The 17451-nt window shown below is 43.8% G+C and overlaps 1 protein-coding gene across 1 annotated transcript in view; it reads left to right on the forward strand.

The window, feature by feature from the left end:
- The first annotated feature begins 407 nt into the window (after positions 1-407).
- The window catches only part of DCBLD1 (discoidin, CUB and LCCL domain containing 1), a 45986-nt gene continuing 28942 nt past the window's right edge, over positions 408-17451 (forward strand). Inside the window, exons 1-2 of the mRNA XM_041424026.1 lie at positions 408-551; positions 15744-15956. Of these exons, the coding sequence (XP_041279960.1) occupies positions 455-551; positions 15744-15956 (310 nt within the window). The 5' untranslated portion in view covers positions 408-454. The remainder of the gene's footprint in view (positions 552-15743; positions 15957-17451) is intronic.

Here is a 17451-nt window from a genome sequence, read left to right on the forward strand (position 1 = left end):
CGGTGCAGCACCCCAGAGCGGCGGCGGGTGGGAGAAGCAGCACTCGGCGAGGGGAGAGGGCGGCGGGGCCGCGCCGGCCCCTCGGTCCACGGCAGGAGGAGGAGATACCCCGAGCGGCAGCCCAATGGGAATTGTGGCGCTTCCCCTTCTCCCGTTTCCTCTCTCCACCCCCAGCCCCAGGCCGGGGAGGCGGGAGGCGGCAGCGCTGCAGCCCGGCCACCGGCGGGGCACGGGGCCAGAGGGAGCTCCGCACGGCCCCTTCTCCGCCTCCGCAGAAACACCTGCGGGGGGAAGGATGCCGGGAGGTGGCCGCCCCCCTCCGCGGGAGCGCGGGCTGGCTCCGGAGCCGCCCCAACGAGAAGGAGAAGAAGGAGGAGGAAGAGGAGAGGAGGAGAAAGGAGCAGGAGGGAAGTGGGGAAGTTGTGCCTTGCCCGCCCCGCCGAGAGCCGGAGCCATGGGCCCCGCCGGGGGGGCGCGGGCCGCCCCCTCGCTGCTGCTCTCGCTGCTGCTCGGAGCCTCGGCCCCGCTCTGGCTGCGGGCGGAGACGCTGGGTGAGTCCGGGGCCGGGCGGGGAGGGTCGGCGGGCGCGGCCCCGGCGGCTCCCCGCGCTGGGGGCGAGCGGAGGGGTGCGGCGGGCTGCCCCCGCCGCCCTCGCCTCGCTGCTCTGCGGGAGCGTAGCCTGAGCTGCTCTCAGGGCTGTATATAGCTGACCTGGTTAATCCTCGCCGGGTTTATCCCTGTGTCTGAGTAGCTGCGAGATTAAAGTGGTAACCAGCCTTACGGTAAACGTATACTACGACTTTCTTGATCTTTGTTAATTAGGACTTTTTTTTTGTCTTTTATAATAAGTCAGATAAGCGGCGAAAAAGTCTCCGGAAAGTTGCGAGCAGGGGGAGGCCACCTGGGCGCCCGGCCGCGGCCGCGCCTCCTCAGCCCCGGCGGGAGCCCCGGGCGCGGCGGGCGGCGCTGGGTCAGCGGCAGCTCCGCGTCTGCTCCGGCGGCGGCTGGGGCCGGCAGCCCCCGTCCCACGGCCGCGTACAGGCAGCTCTGCTCTCCCGCCGCCTCGGGAAGAGAGTGCAATGCCCGGACTCGTGCCGGAACAAAGTTTCGTAGGAATCTCCAGGGGATGTTACGAGCCTTTTTGTGGTAGTGCGATTTGTTGGGAATAGAGCGCGGGTTCCTCTTTGCCCTGTGTTTTTAAGCTTCCTGTGTAGATGACCAGTACAGCTGACATCTCTGGCCGCGGAGTTGCAGCCTCTTGGCTGTTGCATTGCGTGGCCTGATGCATCCAGTCTTAGAAGACTTCACTGGCAGCTACCGAAAAACTAGCTAGTACTGGAGACTAAGTATCATGATGGGCTTGAGCATTCAGATAACTTAGAAATCCTGTTAATGTTCTGACTTGGCTGCACATTCCAGAACCCAGCGCTGTGCATTAGCTGTATACAGGCATTGGCAGAAAGTACTTTGGCTGATTTATACCTGTTCTTCCCATAACCTCCTATTAACAGAGATTTCTGGTACGCATCCCCACAAAAGGGAGAAGTTGGTATGAGTCGTGTTGCCACTTGCCAGCTTCTTGGTAGCTTTGCTGTTCTGTCCTCCATGTGCTGGGATTCCAATTTGATATGTTCCAGGAAATATATGTAGCAAGGGAAAAACCCATTCTATTAATCCCCTCTTTTCATCAGTGTATTGAGGGGGTTTTTTGTTTGTTTTCTCTTTCACCACTGCTTGTCCCTCAGTCAATGGCACCAGGGAGAAGAAGGTCATTTGCGGTGCAAGCGAGTAATAGTAAGTCTGCTGGGATTTCAGGGGGTTTTTGTGCGTACAGTAACACAGTAGTAAGTATGAATGTCCCTTCTTGTCCATATTCCCAAATTAATTGGTAAAAGCACTTTTGTTTTATTCATGTTAAAAATGTTTCTACTATCAAATCAACAGAATAGAAACACGAGTGCTATTCTGCCTGGTTCTCTTTGGACCAAACTCAGATTTACAAGATAATCTGTCCAGTGTCTAGAAAGCAGAAAATATGTTGATTCCCCACCACACACACTTCATTTCTCCACGGGGGAAGTTCTTCTGTGTTTGTTTATTACTATTACCCTATAAATTAAGGGCTAAGTGTTCTAAAGTCACACCAGTGGAGAAAGGAGATAAGGATAAGTGGATACAAACTTCCTGTTACACAAGCTTCTTGACTTGATTTAAAAGTCGTAATGGAGCAGGAGATGTGCCAGAGTGAATCAGGCTCGAGTTTCAGATAATTCTGTATCTTGTCACCACTGGTATTTCCCATCAGCTGGTTCAAAGAAATATGCAGTTGTTTAAGTATATTGGTGTTAAAAATATCCATTTTAAAAAATGAAGCATTATATTTTTCTGACTCCTCATGAGCTGACTTTACCTTCCTCTTAACTTTTTCTTGTGGGGTGCTACAGAACAAGGATGAAAGGGCTGTTATACCTTCTGTTCTTTTACTTTGGTTTCAAATTAAGGAAAGACCCCTTTTTTCACTGTGTCTTGGTTATTTCAGAGAATGGCTTGTATCTGAGTGTGGTTATGTAGAGTCCAGGTGTCAGCACTCTTTCCCTTCTTGAAAATATGTTAAATGTGTGTGTTGTCTGAGGAATCTATGAATGTGGAATTTTGTTGTCTATAAAATGATAAGAAAGGCTGAACATCAAGGGAAACAATTTTAATTTAAAAATATTTATAGACTTAGTAGGTCTCACCTGGGAACAAATACTACATCTATGACTGTCCATGAGTAATATATGGCTTTGGGATTTATAATAAAAGGTGGTTATTTTCTCTTTTTATTCTGCTGTACACCAATCTTTTGGGGTTTCAGTTGCCAGTTCTTTACTGACAAGTAAAAAATATACCTTTTTCTCTGTCTGCCAACTTCACACAGCCATCCTGTATCCTGGTATGTCTTCTAAAAATTTCCCCCAGCGGTTAAATCCCAAGGCAGAAGGGAGCCAAACCTGAACACATTATCTTTGCCTTTCACCATTCCTTGTTTTTTTTTTTTCTTCTGGTGTTGTTGAGCAAGACCTTGAACCATGTAATTGTGAGCAGCAGAAATCAGAAGTGAATCTGAGTCTTCCAGAGTTTTGACTCATTTTCTATCACATTTCTGGCCAGTAGGACTTAAAACTGAGCCAAAGGTTGTTTGTTTGTGGGAAGGCATAAGAGGAATGGGGATTTTAATCTATTAAGTACAAGATTTAAGCCACTGCTCTTGCTGTACCTCATTTATTTTCACTTCAAATAAAACACAGCTATGAAACTAGTTCATGTGGGATTTGCAGATCAGCATCCAGGAGTGAGCTTTGCTTGCTGTATTCCTGGGTCTGTTGACAATCGCACCCAACGCCCAGCTGGAAGAATCGATGGGGAGTAGACTATTATATGTTTTGAGGAAAGGTTGTTATTCAATGTGACAAGACTGTATCCAGTAATTACGAGAGATTATGCCTGTTCTCAGGGGCTTGCACAAAACCCTTGCTGAAGAATACTGGTGTGATCATGCTAATCCACTTTGTATGCCCATTTCCAGCAGTTTGAAATGCAGATTGAGATGAGTCTTTCTTGTACCCAAACCCCCGCCCCCCGCTTCAGTTTCTGAATATAAGTGATTGGTAAATTTTCAGTTTGTTTGCGTTTTGTCCTTATGTCTGTTTCCTTCCTTGGCTCCCTCTCTCTTGCCTTGGGAATGCTGACTAGAATTGCTAAAGAGGGAGGCAACAGTTTTCCAGTTGCAGTTCATAAGCAATGCAAGTACCCACCACAAGAAAACTGCAATGTTTTCAGTCACACAGACTTTGCTATAAATAGCTCTGAGCTCTTCATAAGTACTTCTCTTTAGGTTATCAGAGGATGTATTTCAAACAAAATCAAAGACAGGGAGGGCAGCAGGAGTCTCTCTGACAATGAGGAGAGAAAAAGATGCTTTGGGAAAGTTGTTTCCTACATGGCTGTTGAATCATATTTAACGACAATTATTTGTTGATTTGCATATGCAAAACTATGCTCCTTTATATTTATCAAATACAAGTGTCACCTTCAGTCCACCTGAGTTACATGGGTAGCACAGTAAAAACTAGCTTGAAAAAATATCACTTTTGAGGACAGTCATGCTACTGTATAGAGATGCCTAAAGTACCTTTTCAAAAGTATCTTAGATACCAGGACTGGTATAGTTTTGAAAGCCCATCTGAGCTCTCACACCATGCTGAGAAGTGTGGTCCTGTGTGGTGGCAGGCAGTGAAGTCCTCAGCACAGACATCACTGTAGTTTGGGGCTGGCTCTATCGGATCAGATGCTCTCCTGTGGCATGTACTCATCAACATATGGGTTTGCACCATCTGCTAAGAATAAAACAAGCCAGACAAAATCAAAATAAAATCCTTCTGACTGGGTTCAGTGGAATGGTGTTGGATCCCAACTAACTGCAATAAAAAATATTAATAGCAATGCATAAGAATGAGCGCACAACTTCCCCAAAAGGTTTAATTAGTGTTACAACTGGGAGTGGGAAACTTCAAACTGGGACAAGCTAATAGTGATGCTTAAATAAAGAAAAGGATAGTGGTTTGACTAGTTTTAAGAGTATACAGATACCTTCACTTTTGCTTTCAAAATAAATTACAAGCTAGCTAATTAAACTGATTTTTGCTTGTGAAAATTGTGAGAGTGCTAAAGCCACAATTTTGAGGTTGGCTGCATGCTTGTACATAGAGAGAGGCTGCCAGTAGTTTTGGTTAGGATTGTTGATCCTGTATAATTAGGCCTGGGAGCTGAGTGTTTTGAGGAGAGGAAGCATTTTGTTCTTTTATTGCCTCTCTCCCTGTCTCTTCTCTTCACAGAGGCAGGACTTGCCTCTCAGGAGTTTCCTTCCAAGACATGAAGGCTTAGTTTGGTGATGGTGGTACTTTCTCATCCTTTTGGAGCAAGATTTCCAGTCCCACTGTGACCATATTTGTTATTTCTCTTTCCCTGATGGGATGGGACTGCTGCCTGGTGACAGCTCCATTCTGCTCCCCCACGTAGGCAGAAAGAAGGATGGGAGGGCACCCATGCTGTGCAGTATTTGCCCATCTCCAAAGAGCTTCAGTGAAGGTGCTTTCCAGCCAACCATAATGAGGGACAGGAGAATAAATGGGGAAAGCAGAGCAGGGCAAGGCTAGAAACCCAGTCCCCTGGACTTTCACAGGACCAGGGTGTTCCCTTTTATACTTAGTGTCATGCATTTCAGCTCAAGCTACATCTGTAACTGCATTGTGTTCTTCAGGCATTTAGTTAAGCTCTAAAACATTGTTTCTTCCTTCAGTTGCTGCAGAAACATCATATCCCTCACAGTTTTATTCCATGATGTTCGAGTTTCTGGCATTTCCACCACAAATTGTTCAACAATATTGGATTTCAGTCTAATGCTTTGACATTAAAGTTGAAGTCATGTTGATGTCATCTTCCAGATGTTCATGTCTACTGAATAAAAATTTTGTTTGTTTGTTTTATTTCAAATTACAAAAACACATGGGGAATTCTGGATGTGATCCCTCATGCTATACAAAGGCCTGTGTGTGTCCTGTCAGAAATCAAACAAAACTTTTCTTCATGGAGTAGCAGCAAAGACTTCAAAAAGCTGGAAACATAGGTGGATTTCTTCACCCACCCGAACAGAATAGCTTTGTTAGGTGCCTGAGCCTTGTTGTTGCAGCTGCACCAACTGTGCAGAAAGGGGATGTGCGGCTTCTGCCTGAAATTCACTCGTGTTTTGCTCTGGTGCCACACCAGTTCTGTGTTGGTATGTTGTTTTGATCTTAATAGTCAGCAATGCCTCATTTGTAAACTGAACTCGTAACAACAACAACAACAACAAAAAGTCCACACTTTGTCCTCCAGGTCTGCAAAAATATATTTTAGCTTGTAAAATAAATTTAGTTATCCTGTGGGTCTCCCTCTGCTGGGATGATTTAGCAGTGAGGTTCGTGGCTCACATTTGAGCTGTTGCCTTCCCTGTTGTGTCAGCTTTCTCCCAAAGGCAGGGGTTTGTATTAGCCCATGTTTCTTATGTCAGCATGCTACAGGGGAATTGAAGTTCAAGTGCCTCTGAGCTCCTGCAGGCTTTTTGAGCAGTCATGTTAACATTTTCAAACCCAAGGAGTTGGCACTTACTGATCTAGCATTTTAGCACAGACAGAAGAGATGTGTTTAAACTCATGGTCCTTGCTAATGCTTGTGTTTTGAAAATTAAACCACTATTTTTTTTTTTTTAGATGAAACTTAGTTGCTGTGTGTTGTAGGTGGAAAGCAAACTAAAACTGGATCCAAGTAAACTAGGCAGTTACACTGAGGCATTCACTCTGAAAAACTGTCTACTGCATCCTGTTTCAAAAGTTGAGAATGTGATTGTTTAATACTACTGTCAATCAAAAAAAATCTGGTCAGAATGGAATTATGGAATTTCAGTATTAGTGGTGTACGCAAGGTGGCATAAAATATACTCCTCTCTGCTGTTTTTCACATCCATAAATACCTTTTATGCAGCCTCATTAATGTGTCACAGAAGACACAGAAGTGATGCTGTGGGTCACATGTGGTGCCACAACCAACGCTGTAGTACTTAAGTAATAATGTAGCTGCTTTCCTTTGTTTTTCTTTTTTTTTTTTTCAATTTAAAACATCTTTCACAGCAACTATATGTAACCACAATGAATTGGGAAGATCACAAAAGCTTGTGGAGCTTCTGCATGTACCATTTTGTTTAGTACCTTGAGGATGAGTATCAAGCAGGCTGGTTGTGGGACGATACTGATCAAAGGCAATTCTTGCTTTCAGTGCATCAGGTCAGAGTAGTTCTTTGATTGTTTCTTCATCTTAGATCAGTAAAATTTTGCTTCCATTTCTACTGGAATTGCAAAAAAACATTTGTTGTTAGTTTGCAGTAACCATGGAGGAAATAGTTTCTTAGACACTGGGTTCATGGAGTCAAAAGGCATGATTTTTTTGTTTGTTTGTTTGTTTGTTTTGTTTTTTTTCTTCCATTTTTTGGGGTGTTTTTTTTTGTTGTTATTGTTGTCCTGATAAATGACAATTATTGTTTCCATCACAAACCAGTTTGTTTTCTCTTGATATATTTGTTGATTTACACCTTGGGGATAATGGGGTGTCTGTATAATTCACTTTGAGAGAAGTAGCATTCTTTCTCTTGTCCTTTCTTATCAACAAGTGACATATTCCACCTAGGCATACTGGCATAAAAGGTGGATGCATGATTTTTCAAGTAAGTCAGGACAAGTTTGATTTCCAGAAAAAAGACCATCCTCCATCACTGATAACTGTCTTGCTCAACGTGTATCACACTAACAAGGTAATTGCATATTAAAATGAGGGGAGTGTGTGGTTTCATTCTATCATGTTCAGCCATTTCCTCTTGCCCAAATTAAAACCATTTTGAAATCTTGCCTTCCCACCTGCTACTGTAACTGGAACAGCTCTGCTTCAGCCTCTCCTTACCCTCGTGTCTCTGAATTTCCTGTCCCTGTGGGTTTGTCAGTCCTTAGCACTGCTGTGAATATTCCTATTCCTGTGCAACCCAATATTCGAGTCTGGCCTTGAGCTTGCAGCATATGTTTCCCACACAGTCCAAATTTGGTGCAATATACTGTAAGTTAATCTCCAGTAAAGCATAGCGCAGAGAAAAACCTGGGAAGAAAACAGATGGAGAAAGTAGAGCAAACAATTTGCATACATATGATATGACTCTTAGTTAAGATTAGCATTTCCTACTTTGCCTGAAAAGCCCTTAATAAAAATCCAAGATTCCAACTTCATGTTTGCCTCAAGTCAGCAGAACTGGAGGAGATGTCCTAATGGCCAAATGTCCCCCCAACCCAGGGACAGCCCAGCACAGGGCGGGAGAGCTCCATCTCCTACTCCAGCCCTGTGTTGTTGACACATTTCTGGGATGCTGCAGGCAGAGGGGCAGGGCAGAAACTGCTGTCTGTGGGATATTTGCTCCTCATAGCCTTCATTGCTCTGAACCATCACCAGGGTCCTGAGATGCCCTGCAGGGGTGGCTGATGGAGGAATGTGGCCATTTTCCCATTTATTTGTAGTCCTTCACAGCTCTTTCTGAGCATGCAGGTACAAGAAGTGCTTGGCAATGGACTCTGTGCCTTCTCTGCACTTGAGGTGTGTAATATGGACATGTATCTCATAGTAATTGTTTATTTATTTAGAAAACAAATCAGTTTCCCTTTTGCAAAAATGGGACTCTAAGATTCCTCTGAAATTTCCATACACGTGTATCTCCATTCTCATATCTGTCCAAACCTGCACAACAATAAGATGTTGAGTTGGTCAGTCACAGCAATATGCCACCTTCCTAAAAGGAAAGCATTGAAAAATATTTAAATGAAGCCTTGCAGTAAATAAATAATGAATCTCTTTTGTTTCAGCAGTTAAAAAGGCATAGAAGTTTTCTCACACCCACAAGCTCGAGAGTGCTGTATTTAGAGTGCTGAAAAGCAAATTCCAGTACTGAAGCTTGCTTCTCTGGCGGGCTACATTTGGGTATAGTGCCTAAGTCCTGGAAGCAGTGACTAAAACATACTTATTTTTGACATGTACTCTGGTACTGTCTGTCTTTCACAGATTGCAGTGGAACCAGATCGTGATTCACATTTGTGTTAGTGTAAGAAAGACTTTACTACTTCTTCAGGTTTAAAACCTGCATGCTGAGTGTAAAGTTCTGGCTTCGTGGACATGGCTTCATGTTGATGGAAGTTGCTTATAAGGAAATAAGCAGGATGGCATCTGCTTTCTTTTGACCTTTTAGCAGCTAAATAAATAAAATCTCAGATCTTGGTATGTATTTGTCTTTGAGAACTTCTGCAAAGATGAGAGGTTTCTGGGGTAGTAAAGGCTGCCCAGGTCAATTGTAGCAATCCTGTAAAGTCACTGCCGTGTAGCTGGAAACATTTCCCTGGCTACCCCCAGATGGCTGTGCTGCAATGGCTAAAAAACTCAAACTTTGAAAAATGGTGATATGGATGTAAGCTACATTGCTAGATAAGAGATTCAAAAGGGTTGTCAGGGATTTTTTTCTTTACCTGATAATGGCAATCCAACTGGTTACCAAAATAACTTTTCATATGTTTGTGGCAGAGCATCTTGTGAGGCTGGCTGCAGGGGACATCCCGAGGAAAGGCAGTTCCCAGCTGCAGTCTGAATGGCTGTGGGGTGATTGTGGCAGGGCACGTGGTGGGAATTTTTGATTTATGAAACCGCCGCAGAACCAATTGGAGGTCATTTGCTTCTTTCTCATTTCTACTTTAAGAGGGACATTACAGTAAATAATGTCTGTGAAGAGGAGGGGAAAACATGCTGTGGTTTGTTTGGCCTCCTTCTCCTTTTGCATCCCTTTGAAGTTGGTAAGTAAATAATTTGGGCAATAAAATCAGCACTCCACAGTGTTCCTTTGTTTCTTCTGCTGCTCTACCTTCCCTTCCTGCTCTCGGTCCTCCTGCCAGCCACCACTTGGTTAGCTTGGGCAGCAAAATAAGTGTCCTCAGGAACTGCTGCAGCACAGAGGATAAAACGTTTCCTGACTTCCTAATGGAGTTAAATTAAAATGCAACTCAAAGAAAATATTTACATGCTATTTGTTTTTCCTTTTGCAATAGGGCATTTTTCCCTTCAAAAGATATAAATACTGATTTGAAGGCCATGGAGGATTACAGTCACTTCTGTGGTTTTTTTTTTGTTTGTTTGTTTGTTTTTTTTTCATTATAGACTTGCCTTAATTTTTAATAGTTTCTTTCATTATTTGAAAATAGTTTTCTCTGCATCCACAAAATAATGTGAAGAATGTAAAGCTGGACTTCAAAAAAAAAAAAAAAAAATCCTCCTGTGGATATATATACTTTTGAAGCAGGGCTCAGCCAGTTGTTTGGCTGGTGTAAATGGCACTTGCCCTGAATCCAGGGGTTTGTAGAATCCCCAAATATGTGGCCATTTCTCCCTTCACCTCTCCCATGGTGCCTGTGGCTCTGGGCCCCAGCACTGCTGGGAAGGAGGACTGGGGGTTCTCACCTGCCCAGCAATGCATCAGGGCTGTGGTGTTGCCCTTGGTTTGAGCTCACTGCCAGGAAAAGCACAAAGCTCTGACATCTCACCGTTCTCTGTGGAAGTGAAGGGTTTTGGTCTTGGCTGTGTGGACATGTCTCTTCTGTGGTAATGGCACAGTAAAAAGTTGATGCTCTTGACCCAGGTTTGGCAGTGGAGAGGTTAGAGATGAAGCACTTAGCTCTGCATTTACTCCATCACCTCAGAAAGCAGTGAAGGCGTGAACCCATTTGTGTTTGCAGCACGCATGGTTCTGTTAGTGATGAAGGCTAGAGTTGCTGTATGAAAACCTAAAGTGTTTTTAGACCACTGCAGTAGATTTGGATGGCATCTGGCAAGAAAACTTGGATTTTCTCTTTTCTCCTATCCCATATGAGCAGAGAGGGCACAGGTTTGATTTCTTTCTTAGATACGTATCTGTTCTTATGCATAACTCAAATCATATTCAAGCACAGATGCAAAACTCCTTGATTCAGTTATTATTGTAGCTTTTAATAAGCTGGAGTTATTACTTCCGTGAAAGCAATGTGGAAGATGAGACAAATCCCTTTTCTCCTTATGGGGTTTCTCATCAGAGCTCTCAGAGCCATTGCCTTGACTCCATGGCATTCTGCTCCCTTTGACTGTGCCCTTTTGCTGCAGTGGCTCTTCAGAAAATGCTGATTATTTGGGCTGGGTTCAGAGTTTGGGTATTCAAACTCAGTTTTCTGCTCTCCTCTCAAAGGAAGGAGTGGAAAGGAAGACAGGACAGGGCATGAGCTCCCAACAGCTCTGTTCCCATGTGGAGTAGGGGCAGCTTGCCTTCTCCCAAGCACCACCATGAAGGTGACCTCCAAAAGGATGTCAAACTGGGCAAGAGGAGGCAGGGAGGGAAAGAAAGATGCTTTGGGGGGCTTCATCCCAGTGGAAAGAGTGGGCAGCCAAGGGACATCAGGTAGCAGTAGTCTGTAAGCAGGCAGACCAAGTGGGAAAAGCTGGGGCCACACAGGGCTCGTCGGATGGGATGGAAGAGGGCAGGGAGCCGCAGGCTGGGTGAGTGATCACGCCTAGGTATAACATGTATTTAGCACTGGAGTCAGTCCAAGGCTGTTATGAATTGCTTGGTGAGGGTGAATCAGAAGGATGAAAAAGGCAGCTGTTTGCTGCCAGGACATTGTAGCAATGCTTTTGAAAATACTTTGATATCATACACTGTAACTGTTTTGTAGTTGGCCGAATCAACATGTTTCTGAAAGGTGCGGCAAGTGAAAACTTTGTAGAGCACTTATTTGAAAAACTGTAGCCTTTTGCCTGTCTCAGGAGGGAATGTTCTGAGTGGTTGCATGAAGGCACTGTGTGCATCCAAAGGCTGGTGAAGCCCACGGGGAGAGGAGTGAGCCATCATGGCTCAGATTGTGTGCTGGGCCTAGGAAGGGATGGAAGGAGAGAGTCAGTCCAGTCAGGTGGCTCTGGGTGACAGGAGGGTACCTGAAGGAACCAGCATTATCTTCAGGATTCTCTGTGCTGCTTCTGGCACCACCACTCTGCTAAAGCCCCAGTATCTGTCAGGGGCTGTGTCCCAGGCAGCTCACAGGATCGGGCCAGAGCTTGTTTGTGGGCATTGATTTCATCACCTCTGTCCCTCCTGGGCAGGTTAGATGTAGAGGGGGCCCTCCTGCCTGTGGGCCAGCAGCCGTGGTCAGACCCAGCCCAGACACAGCTGCTTGGAGCTACTTCTCCACCTTGTCCCACATGCATCCATTACATCTCTGTCTGAGGGTGGGGATACCTGCCAGCCCCTTGGTGTCTCCTCTTGCCCTCTCCACAGCCACGTGTGCTGGTGTCTTCTGGTGGGGTCCCAGGTTTGGGTTTACAAACATGCCCTGCTCTTGGCAAGCATCATGTGAGAGAGCCCAAGGTGTGAGTGGTGTGCCTGCTGCTGTGGCAGAAGGTGCCAGCTGTGGTTCTTTCTTCTCGGGGAGTTGTTTCCATCATCTACCGTGGGAGATTATTTTTATCTCTGGTAAACAGCCTTAATTCCAGTGCTGTGTGATCTCTGGTACAACCTGCAGGTAGGCCAGCAGGTGGTCGCCCACGATTCGGAGATCATGATCTTGGTCTTAATTCAAGTGCCAATGGGAACCTGTTCTACAAAGCATGTTTGATGTGTTTTCAATAGCTCCTGGTGCTGAGGAGAGATTTTATTAAATCTGAGTAGGTTTAGATTCTCTGGTTGTTTAGTGCCTTGTGCTCAAATATGTTGCTTTGCTCCTGTCCAGTGAGAAGTGGTGAAACCTGGATGTCTGAGGCAAGGCTAACAGCTTCTTGCCAAATGGGGTGATAGAAAACAGTTCTCAGAAGTAATGATAAGTGAAAATTTAGTGTCAGCAAGACAAACTGACTGGTTAAATGAAGGTATTTCTGTCCAGAAGAGCTATGCCTGTAGGAAAGAGTGTGACACCAGGAGTTTAAGCCATAGTTTTCATAAGGACAAGGAGTTGTGTTTTCAACTGAGTGTATTTTAAGTTTGGCCAACATATTTCTACTGAAAATCAAAATTTCCTGTGGAAAATAATAAGAGCAAAACTAATGGCAGTATTGTTCACATTTTCCATTTGATAATGTGACTAGGGATGTGCTTGAATGCCTTACAACTTGCTTCCTTTTCTGAGCCCTTGTTATATAGTGATGTTATATTTTAGAGTTTTTTACTAATATTTGGTCATTAATTTGCTCTTTGACTTGTCAGATCCTGAGCTTTATTCTACCTTCCTTCTATACCTTCTGATTCCTTCTTTTGGGTGTGTTTTCCAACAAATTTCAGTGTACCAGAGCAAAGAAAAATCTTAATCTTGCTGAGAAACTTGGAACTCAGAGGTGCAGTCAGCTTTCTCTGTAAGAAGCAGAAGTTAATAGGACTTGGTGTGTCTTTTTGGACATTACTTTGGTTCTTGTGGCAAACAAGTGGCAAACAAGCTTTTATCATTAGCTTTTGCTTCATGGCAAGCAGGCAGAACTGAGGCAGCAAGGGATGTTATAGATGTAGGCTGATGCTGAGCTGAGTGTTTGGATGGCCATGCTCCACCAGGGAAAAGTCAGAAAGTAACATTTATGCTTTCTTAGCTCAAAAGGTGTTCTGGTGTTAATGATCTCTCTCAAAGACAGATTTAACAAAAAAAAAAAAAAAAAAAAAAAAAAAAAAAAAAAAAAAAAAAAAAAATTTTCCCGGGGCAATACACCCCCAAAAAAAAAAAATAAAAAAAAAAAAAAAAAAAAAAAAAAAAAAAAAAAAAGTTTCCCTGGGAACAAGACCTTGTATAACCTCTACAGAGGAGGATGGCAGGATGAGGGCTCTCATGCACAGCTTTGCCTGTACACTTTCTGCAGAAATATAAGGCTCTGTGACCTGGACAGTCATCAGAGTCTTGTCATGATAGCAAGGTTTTTACAATTTTTGAGCAGCATTTTGCACCACAAAAGATCCTTGGCATTGTACAAAGGTGACAGAGGGCAGAACATAGCCCAGTAAGATGAAGTCTGTGACTTTCCATTTTAAGGAGTTCATCCCCATGTGGTTCTGTAACTTTCCCGTTGTTTTGCCTTTTCTTCCCTAATGAGGATATGTTGCAAACAAAGCTCAATATTTCACTTTCTTTAAAATAAATTCTCAGAGTTAGAAACATGCAGTTTAAATTAAAGGCCATGGGCAGTTCTTTTTTTATTGTACAGCAGCTGGCTACATGGGCATCAAGGTTGTCCTGTGTCCTGCTGGAGCTGATCTGGTTTCACACTGCCTAGACCTCTATGGACCCCTCTCTCTGCAGGAAGTTGACAGCTCAACTGCCATAATGTTCTTTATATCTTCAGTCATGTTGCCAAAAGTTTCCATTAAAAGGTGATTTGCTCATGAAGCCAGCTTGCCTTTCATCTTGAGTGTTTTCCTAGCCATCCTAAAGTCAATAGCTCTTGGTTAAAAACCCTGAACAACAGATGTTTTTTAAAGCATGTGAAAAAGGAGATCTGAAAAAAAAAATATAGAATATGTTTTATGGTGATGTGATTTTTGATCTATGTCTCCTATTCACCTCTCCTCCCAGCATGAACCTATGACAAAAATAAATACTAGGCAACAAAGCTAGTAGTAATGCCAAAGCTTCAAAATAAATGTGATTGCTTGTGAAAGAGCAGTTGAGTGAGTTGGATGAAATGGCAGTGTAATTATATGGTAGCAAGTCAAAGTTTGATAGCTTGGAGCTTATCTTAGCACAGCATGCCACTTTCCCCCCACCTTGGTATGGCATGTTTCTTTTTCAACACTTCATTCCTAGTTTTTCCTTTTTAAAAGTCCTATCAAACCTTAAGTTTGTTGCTTCTAATGATTTTGGAAGGAAATTCAGATAGTAATTAAAATGGCACAGACCAAAACCGTTTAACCAAAATATCCCCAAAAGGAAAATTCTGGGTAAAGTGAACATTGCGAATTCCCAGCCCTGCAGGATTCTTTATTTTGTTAACACTTATTGGATTAGCTTCAGTTTTGCCAAGATAAAGGATAACAGAATGCAAGGCTCCCATGGAAAGTGTGCCTATGCCCTAAATGACCTGAAACAGGACTGCTTGTATGTGTGTATATGCAACACTAGTCCACTGTCACAAATATTTCCATTATTTGGAAGATTGAGCAGAACAAACTGGCTTAAGCTTTAGTATACAAATTTTATTTACTAGTATGCTTTTAAATAGTTCAGTAAAAATTGCTTCCTTTAGTAGTCAAGGTCTCTTATCTGATACCTGCTTCCTTCCCCCTCTATGGATGCTTCCTGTTTTCCATGTCAGTCCACACATCCCCCTATGTATTTCCATGTGCCTTTTCCTGTTGTCCTCTGATCTGCTGCAGCCGCTCCTCAGATGCCTCTCCACCAAGGAAAGGTTCAAAAACTGAGCTGGCTCCTATACAGTGCCGTGAAGAGACACTGTGAGGGCCCCTACCCTCACCTCTTGAGCACAGAGGTAGCAGCACTGAATTTCTGGGCATGCTGCTGCAAAGCAGCCTGTGTACCATTAACAGTGCACACCCCACTTTGGAAGACCCTCTTGTGTCTTCACCCTGTGCTGTTAGTATTGTGCAAGTGGGACAAGAAAAACAAGAGGAAAATAAGATGTGTCAGGTCTGTGATAGTACGCAGTTAAGTCATGTCTGTGCTTTCATGTATGACTCAGTTACCCTCTCTGAGATGGCTATTGCTGTGGAAATAAAGCGCTGACTGAAAACTGGGAGAAAACTACTTAAGGAAGGATCCTGCTCTTTACATGTGGAATTGCATATTCATGGATTTAGTAGGGTTTGGCTATAAGGCAGAAAGCCAGAGAGACACTGTACTGTCAAATACACCCCAGTTCATGGGTGTTTCCAACCCTTCTTTCTACTGCTGTACAAGAGAAATGTGACTATATTTCAGCTGCCTATGTTCCAACAACAGCAGAATGAGGTGGAGTACTACAAAATACTTATTTAAAAGGGAAAAGTGCATGAGACATGATTATGTAGCCAGTATTTTCTTACGTATTTTTAAATTGAGGAATACATTTTGTTTCTCTTCCTTTCTGTTCTCCTACTGCAGGGGATGGATGTGGGCACACAGTCATGTACCAAGACAGTGGGACACTGGCATCCAAGAACTATCCCGGGACATACCCAAACTACACTCTTTGTGAAAAGAAAATCCAAGTGCCTCCAGGAAAACGCCTGATCTTGAAAATTGGAGACCTGGATATTGAATCACAGAAATGCGAGTCCAGCTACCTTACTATCCAGAGCTCTTCAACGTTGCATGGTATGTAAGAGACAAGGCCATGGTCGATGCATGAGCTGGTGAAAGTGTGAGTAAAAGGCAGCTTAGCAAAATGCAAGAAATATCAGCCTTTTTCCTCTCTTCCTCCTTTCTGTATTGAGGTGTTTCGTTCTCTGTGTGGGAAGCCATTGTCCCCCCGGGTGTGGCGCTGCCATGCTGTGCTGCAGAGCGGCTGCTGGGGCTCGGGCACAGCGTTCCTGAGGGATCTGCCTTCACACCTGCACAGCTGGACCATCACAGTTTTGGTACAGCAAGTCTGTAGGTCTGTATCAGCCCTGTTCCCTTCTTGTGTAGTGGAAGAACTTCCTCACAAACTAGACAAAGATGAGAAATTGGAGTCAATGATCCTGTGTGTCTCCATTCCTAGGCAGTCCATGGCTCAGAGAGGAGATAACCTTTACTATTGCCAGCTGTTAGCCACCTTAGTAATGTACAGGCTTTAATACTTGCTGATATTAAATGCATACAGTCAGACTGTGCTCTTGTAAGAGATTTGTACTGGAAGATAAGCAAATAATCTGCTACAGCTGTGCACTTAAAACAATCATAACAGCAACAGGATTCTCCCCAGGGACAACAAGAGGCCTTCCTCAAAATGGTTTTCCCAACCAGTTGTCACAGAAACTTTTGATCTGCACTTTCTAGAAGAGTCAAACTGATTTTCAAGTCATGCACCCTTTTTCAGAAATCTGATTTGAATTCAAAGCTGCAAGGGTTCTGCACTGTAGGAATGAACTCATGAATTGACAGTTCATAAAATTTTGCCTGCTGGGAGTGGGCTGTGTAGCCCTTCAGTCAGCTGAGGCTAAATGTACTGTCCTGGACCTAATAAACAAAATTAATTCAAGGGAAAAATGTGATGAAGATATGAGCTGCACAGAGCCTCTGCAGGTTTTCCACCTCGCTGCTTGGCTCAGAAAAGTATGTGGTTCTCCAAAGATGAGATCTCATGATATATCTTAGTAGTAAGGAAGGTTGATTGCCTTTCATTTATCAGCATGATGGGCTTATCACTCATCTGGTAAGACAAGATCAAGTGAGGTATTAAAGGCTTGCTCACAAAGGAAGGTAAAGGTAATTATTGTTCTCATGGGGGAGGTATTACATTTTGAAACAACTTTCAGTAAGAGTGGGCAGTGACATGCTGATATCTAAGCCTGCACAGAGCTTGATTTGAGGCATAAGGAACATCTCTGTTCATGTGTGCTGGAATTTTTTAGTGTTATTTATTTCTTTCTTCACTGAGAAGTGAGAAGTGGTGACAGGTTGCCCAGAAAAGTTGTGGACGCTCCGTCCTTGGAAGTGTTCAAGGCCAGGTTGGATGGGGACCTGACCAACCTAGTCTAGTGGAAGGTCCCTGTTCTTGTCAGGGAGGGTTGAAATTAGAGGCTCTTTAAGATCCCTTACAACCCAAGCCATTCTATGGTTCTGTGATCCATTTCAGAACTAAGAAATGAGTGGTGTTCACCTGAAGTAG

The sequence above is a fragment of the Onychostruthus taczanowskii genome, unplaced genomic scaffold (assembly GCF_017590055.1).
Source record: "Onychostruthus taczanowskii isolate IOZ18803 unplaced genomic scaffold, ASM1759005v1 scaffold8, whole genome shotgun sequence".
Classification (NCBI taxonomy): Eukaryota; Metazoa; Chordata; class Aves; order Passeriformes; family Passeridae; genus Onychostruthus; species Onychostruthus taczanowskii.